The sequence below is a fragment of the Mesitornis unicolor genome, unplaced genomic scaffold (genome assembly GCF_000695765.1).
Source record: "Mesitornis unicolor isolate BGI_N332 unplaced genomic scaffold, ASM69576v1 scaffold48607, whole genome shotgun sequence".
Taxonomy (NCBI): domain Eukaryota; kingdom Metazoa; phylum Chordata; class Aves; order Mesitornithiformes; family Mesitornithidae; genus Mesitornis; species Mesitornis unicolor.
This window is the reverse complement of record NW_010195396.1, coordinates 16,993-24,447: the sequence shown is the minus strand read 5'-3', so window position 1 is coordinate 24,447 and position 7,455 is coordinate 16,993. Positions and strand designations below refer to the sequence as shown.

At 39.4% G+C, this 7,455-nt stretch overlaps 1 protein-coding gene across 1 annotated transcript; it reads right to left on the bottom strand.

Moving 5' to 3' along the window:
- Positions 1-2,643: 2,643 nt before the first annotated feature.
- Positions 2,644-2,792, bottom strand: LOC104543464 (protein FAM19A1; the record flags this gene model as incomplete). The annotated part of the gene is made up of 1 exon (XM_010188083.1): positions 2,644-2,792. A coding segment is annotated over one exon (149 nt), but the record flags the coding sequence as incomplete, so codon positions are not given.
- Positions 2,793-7,455: the final 4,663 nt, after the last annotated feature.

The window sequence follows — 7,455 nt, the reverse complement described above, 5'->3', positions numbered from 1 at the left end:
CAGCAGGAAGGTTGCATATTTGCATCCTGTGTATGATGATAGTGTGCTACTCGTGATGAGATAAGGTGACAAAAGGACCATTTATCAACCCTGATACTTATTACAAAGGTTAAGCTGACTCCTATGTACAACTCCATTCTCTCTTAAACAGAAAACAAAGCTAGCTCTCCACACGGTTCCACCTACACAACCCAGTTGCGTACTGGAGCAGTGGCTCGTAGGAGTGGAAGGCAATGTAATCTCTCCTCTGTAACATGAACTCAAATTGTCAACATATCAGTCTTGATGAGGTCTTTTCTGATGAAACTGGACTGAGAAACACCAAAAGCTTAATTCTGATCTCATTAAGTCACAGTTTGGACAATACTATAGAGAGGAAGATTGAAGTTCAGCTTGTTATACACACACAAGTAAATAGGTGAAGATGGCCCGAGGCATTAATCAACCACAAAGAAGTTGCAGATGACCTTTTGAAACATCCTCACATACAAAAGAAACAGCAAATCCCAAATCTTCTTGTGAGTTAAAGCACTGACGTCAATGGGACTCCCATGGGAAGTTTTGGGAGTTTGCCTTAGCAAGATCAGAACTACTAAATAGGTCAAAGTTTTGACTTAAAACAGGTCAGTATGTCAAAAGTCACAAAGCAAAGTCTGGGATAAAACAAAGGCCAAAGAAAATGCCCCTTCTATTAGTTTTTATGAGCAGCAGATTGGGCTTTTGAACTGTTCACCAGCCATCTACAAAAGAAGCTATGGGCTGAGTGCAACAACTGAACTTGAAAGGGGGAGACTTTCCTTTGTAGTTCTCCTTGCTGGCTTTGAAGTCACTGCGAGTCTTACCAGTGACTTCAATGGGACTGGCTTTACACTTTTATATTAGCCATTGTTTTATCCTTACTCCTTTCAAAATCCCAGACAATAACATTTCTTTTTATTGTAATCCTGACAGAGCAATTAGGCTCCAGTCCACACCTGCACCTGGCTTTTTTTCTTAACACAGTATTCTTTGAGGTCCTCATCTCTGAACAGAACGATGAGATTTGAATTAATGGTGTCTCTCTGCTCTATCTGGTGCTTACGTTTTTCATGACCTACTGAAGAACATGAAATTCTTCAAGGCTTGTACAGCTGATCTTTGGTTAAGACCAGCTGTAGGTTTCACCTATCGTTTTATGCATGTGCTTAGCAGAAACATAAAAACTTCTTTTTATCAGGGTAATTAAGCAATAACAGAATTACAGAATGTGGATTAAAGCATAATCATTCACAGGTGCATTCATAACATGTATTTAGTAATGATTTCAGCAGCTGAATTGCATTCCCAGTGTAACAAGCTATGAGTTACTGCCTCATAATCTAAACATTTGAAAGCTTTTTTGAAATAATAAAACATTTTCTTTCTATCTTTAATATACAAACTGGATATGCACACACCACAAGTACTCACTGAGGAAACGTGAGGTTCTCATCCCCCCAAGGCACCCTCTCATATTTTTAGTGTTGAATGTGCAAGCGTGTGAGCTTTATCTACACAGTCCACTCTGCCCACCAATGCACCTGTCTAAATTTGGGCTACAGCTGCAGCAGTCCCTGCTCCCTTGGTAGTGCCTTTGCAGCGGTGATTGGGGAAAGGGACCCAGAAGAACCCATTTTTCCCAATGTTTGCTTGTACAGACCCAAAGAGGAAATGTTGGGTACTTCCAAAACCTGCAGCTACACCACCACATCTGTGTCCAGCCATGGGAAGGATGAGGAAAGCCCCGGACAATGCCCACCCCAACTCAAACCAAAATGACCCTGAAGCACCTTTGGGCTGTGGGGTGGTAAAAACGGCACCAAAGAGTAGTGGGGAATTTTTATGAGATACTGTGTTTTACAAAGCTGCTGCACAAGGGGATTGTGCAACATGGAGTGGCTTATTTGGGAAGGGTAACTAATGGGATTAGTACCACTTACTCCCCATCTTCCTATGCGATTTATATTTTGCTAAGCACTTCCAAGCTGCAGCTCTCTCCCCAACTCCTGCATGGGTTTCATGCCCCAGAGAGGAATACACCCTGTGGAGCTAGAGCCGATATGAAACCCAGACACAAATAACACGGTGTTTTCTCCTCAGCAAAAACAAAAAACCCCTCATGACAAGAAACAGGACCAGTGATTTCAAAAGATAAAGATCTTTATCCTAACTTTCTGGTATGTTTGTTATAGGACAAGACCACAGGATTCATTTATTTATCTTTTTTGCCACTAACTATTCAGATGAATAATTAAATCAAAATGAATGGCTGTTGTTCTCTGAAATATTTGTAAATCAAAACTAACGTGGTACCGGGGGGGGGCCTATGAAGCAACGCAATGAATAGTTTTGTCCACTTATTTATTAAGGACTTGATCCTGCCACAGAATTTGCTGTATTTATCTAAGTGCCCGTACTCTTATTTTTGTGAGTAAATATTGTGTCCCACGTGCACAGATCCATGCACTAAAGTGGATGCATGCAAGGTGATGTAAATGTATACTTATGCTTACAGATTTTTCTGTTTTGTTAAATAGAGAATATAACAAAGTTCCTATGCATAATCTATAGACTTAAAGCTATTTACTGAACGGTACACAAACAGAGACATATAGATAGGAGGAACTACTTGCCATCAACACAGGAAGGTCTGTTTCTTGTAGTCCCAGCCACTTTCCCGGGTAGACAGGAGCATTTTACTGTTTGTGATCTTTCCTCAATTCGATTCTTATTACAGCATCTGTGTGCTGCTATAACTTCACACGTTCCTCCTTCTGGCAAAAAAGAAAAAAGACAAAAAAAAGAAGAAAAAAGAGAATATTGACAGTCTGATTAGGAAGAGCAGCAGTGGCTAATCAAAGCACCCAGGCGTGCTCCTGTCTGTGTCTCTGCACAGCTTCTATACAGCTGGGATTACAACCTTATTTCTCCCATTATACCTGCTCCTGAATAAGCCAGGTGCTGCTACATTTCAGCTTTAATAGGAAATGTATATAAATGTCCCTCTATATAGTTTGCATGTCTTATATTAGAATCTTCTTTGATATAAGCAGAATTTTTGGCCTAAAAACGACCAAGTCAAGGTCTGGGACTGAAGAAATGTAGGTAACATACTACAGCAAATGCAGAACAACCCTTGGCTGATTTTATGCTTGGAATATTGGAGGCCTCCTTCCCCAGATATTCTCTTGTACGAGGACAGGAGTGAAGAGAATCCATCTAGAAATAAATGTTTTCTTCAAATATTTGATTCTATACTAGTGCTCAGCCCCTGGGGAGTGACAACCAGCAAATCACAGGATGGTCCAATAGCACTTCCCTTTGCTTCCCTACTCACTAAACTCGCAGTTTTAAGGACAGGAAACATTTCCACAGTGTTCAAGACCACCAGGCTTAATTTGTCTTCTCCCTAAGTGCTTTTTATGACCATTTCGAATAGTTTGATTAGGTGAAGAAAACAAAGGAGTGCTAGACAGACAGACAGACAGTGACTTAGTGTGCATAAATACTTGGTGTTTGCAGCACAGAAACCAAGTATCAAGCATATTATCCCCATTCACCTCAGCAGTGCAGTGCAAGGAGATGAGACACTGCAGTGGGATAATGCACTGCCCAAGTAATTTCTCAGTTCCTCAGTTCAGATTGTACTCAGCCCATAATCACCAAGTATTTAATAGCACGAGTCTGTTCTCCACAGATATTTGGCTACTTCATAAAACTGCGGCATAAATTTGGCAGGGTTTGTTTAAACTTCGTACAAAACATCATGCATAGCCTACTAAAGCACAGGATGTGTAAGAAGATTTTCTAGAAAAGCATTATCGTTTTATGCCACTATGAAATGCTAACTGTACATTGCTTTTACTATCGCATAAAAAGCATTATTTCTGTCTTTGGCTTTCACTCTTTCTTGAAACAATTTTGAGAGCTTTTGAACACTATAGTAACCCTGCAGCCAGGGAGGAGAATAAGCAGTGTGGAGTTGCTGATCCACGTCTGGCTGTGAACAAGGGATTTTGGAAGAGGTCTGGGAGTCCAGTGGCATCTCCCTGCTCAGGAGCAAGTCCTGTTACCTGGTGACTCTACAAATGGGACATTTCTGTAGTGAATCACTGGGGTAGGTGGGCAAGGAGGAATCTCCCTTAACTATATCTTCTTAAGGTCATGTGGTGGTGTGTTATACACAGCATGACATGGTACAACAACAACCAATGAACAAGGACCCCACAAAGCGTGGAAATATTTTATAATATTAAATTTTCAAACCACCGACCATCCAGGGTAAGTCAGTGGATGAAAGCCCGTGGACATTCGTCCACTAGCATAAATGACCTTGGGTTGCGTGGTCATGAGGTTAAGCACTGAAGAGTTTGCAAGCGTGAGACAAGACTGACTCTGCAGTAAATATTTAACTCATTTAGAGAGAAAAACTGCTTCATGTATTGGTTATTAGGTGCAATTGACCTGCTGACACAAGCTTTCGGAAAGCCAATAGGTGCCACAGAAGAGAGGTCCTAACAATTCAGAAAGCCATCATCTGACAAATGGCCTTTTCAGTGACGCTTAGGAGTAAGAGGAATTGTGACAATCAACTCAGCCCCAAATGCTTGTATTTTTCTATGAAGTATTTGTTCACATAAACTCCCTATTGCCGCATGCAAATAATACTGAAAGCAATCAAAAGATTCTCATTGGTTTAATTCATCTTATGGTCATGCCCTAGGAGAAGAAAGATCTGTGATTTTATTGATTGCAACCTCAACGATAATGTACACACAGTAATAAGCATTCCTAATTTCAGCCTACATAGACTGTGTGGTAAGTATCTGTGAATAAACTAAATGCTTGATTTTCCCTATTAATTTGCTGTATGAGTACTAATAACCATGAGCTAGCCTTACTTATTTGGTTATCTATTCAAAATAATGAGCTTTATAACACCTTTAATTGTTACGTGGAAGCTCCAGTTGCTGAAGCAATAAAGAATTTAAATCAAAGTATAAAGTTGTTTAGGAGTGGCAAAATATGATGAAACTACAAAAGCAATGAAAAAATTAGATAGTTAAGTACATTAATTGGAACTTTTATCTGCATGGACTATAACTGTAATGCAAACAATAATAATAACAATAACAAAAAGACCTTTGGAGAAAGTTCTGCATGTTTCACACCCTGTTTTCCTGGAAAAATTGTTATGTGGGATGAGATTTTACCATTAAAGCATGTTTAGCCTACGAATGACTACCGGATAGCAACACATACAACGTGTTTTGCTAGTATATATTTTACCAACCATGCACCTACATGTCAGACTTTTTAAAAACCATATATAAAATGGAAATAAATAGAGGTACCCAGACAAATACAAATGGACACCATGAGACTAGGAAAAAAATCTCATTGAAGAAGCACACTCTTGATCAGGTTATTCACAGAAATATACATACCAAAAATACACTAGGCAGGGTGAGTGTAGAGGTTCAACCTAAATCTGTATCTCAGCTATACAAATGAGGAAACATGTTAGAGCAGGGAGAGGAATATGTAAAAATTTTAACATGTTCAGATGTATATGTGAAGTATCTTTTTATTCTGGGAGTTGTATATTTTATTTCCAACTCGGTGTAACAGAGAGCAGAATTTGAGGGAAACCTTATTGCTCTCTGCAACTGCCTGAAGGGAGGTTGTAGAGAGTTGGCTGTTGACCTCTTCTCCCAAGTAACAAGTGATAAGATGAGAGGAAACGGCCTCAAGTCGCACCAGGGGAGGTTTAGATTGGATATTGGGAAAAGTTTCTTTACTGTAAGAGTGATCAAGCACGGGAAGGGGCTGCCCAGGGCAGTGGTGGAGTCATAATCCCTGGAGGTGTTCAAAAAAGGGGTTGATGTGGGACTTCAGGACATGGTTTAGTGGGCACTGTGGTTTTAGTTTGACAGCTGGACTTGATGATCTTAGAGGTCTTTTCCAACCTTAATGATTCTAGGAAGCTATGATTTTTTTTTGGGGGGGGGAAGAGTGAAGGAGTAGAGGCGTCTGGTGAGGGAGAGCTTCAAGAAATACTTTAATACCAATATCTGATTTCTGCTCCTGAGCCAGTGATTTTTTCTCGGTGGTTCTTCGAGATAATGGGAAGATCTGGCAAGATGATTCAGTCCTGGGAGTCCTGAAAAAATGTGAATTATTGACCTGATAAGCTGTGAGTGAAGCAGAAGTTTGACTCTTAATCACAAAGAACAGAAATATCTTTTTTTTTAAGTTTATGGTCTGTTGAGCTAAGGTATCTTCTGGCTTTGTTTCCACAATAACAGCCTCATCCAACTTGTTCAAGTCAATAGGGGATTTGACACTGATCTTAAAAGGAAAGGAAAGGGCCCTAAAATCCTTTAAGTAAATGTCTTCTGAACGTTTTGTTGACAGTTACATTTCACAAAGTGACAGCTTCATCCACCTGGCAAGAAAAATAGCTTATGTTTATTTTAATTCCCTCCTACCCCAAGAAAATCAGAAACAGATTAGAAGTTAAATAGGAACTTGCTCATCAGGAATAGCTTTGCTCTTTCTTCAAGAAACTTTGGAGGCAAATGAAAATGTCTGAACATTATATATAACTATAACTATATAACTATATAACTATATAACTATATAACTATATAACTATATAACTATATATATATATAATGTCTGACTTATATCCCCTTAACAACAAACATTAGCAGGACTTAATAATAAGAACAGCTGATCCTCTCTGAGGACTCAGTTCAAGGCTTGCCCTCAACTTTGCATGATGAACTTGATGCCTACCAAAGGAAGAGAGACAGAATTGGCTGCCAGGAAGGATTCTGGGCTGTTGAACATGGGAATTACATGTGTCATTAAGATATTGCTTGTATTTCCTCGCCTTCCAGAAGTCTTTGTTCTGCAAGGGCTTATAACATGAAACTGTAGAAATTATATATCAATCTCACTGTAAAACAGGGGCAACTGTTTGCTACTCCTGCAAATGCTTTGATGCTAATTGGAGGAAACTCAGCTCCTGAAATCGTGTTCATTTTTGTCTCTGGTATAAAGCCACCTTATGTTTTCACACTGCAGAGTGAAATACTTTATCATAAGCATGAGCCCACTGTGGGTGGCTGTGATTTAAAATATCTAATCATCTGTAGGGTCTGAGTGCATGCCTGGCAGAAGCCAAAAAGCCATCTTCTAGTCATCTCTGGTTTTTATATCACTAGCCGAGAGGTAATAATAAAAACATATTTTGCGCTTCAAAATTATAACCAGCCTCTGTATTCTAGCCAAGCCTGAACTTATCAGTAAACAAACATAAAAAAGGCAAATAGCAGTACTGATTTGTGTTATACATTGTGGAAGTCATTAACTATGACTCAGGTAGCAAAACTTAGACGTTCTCTCTTTGACAGTGATGACAATTTAATA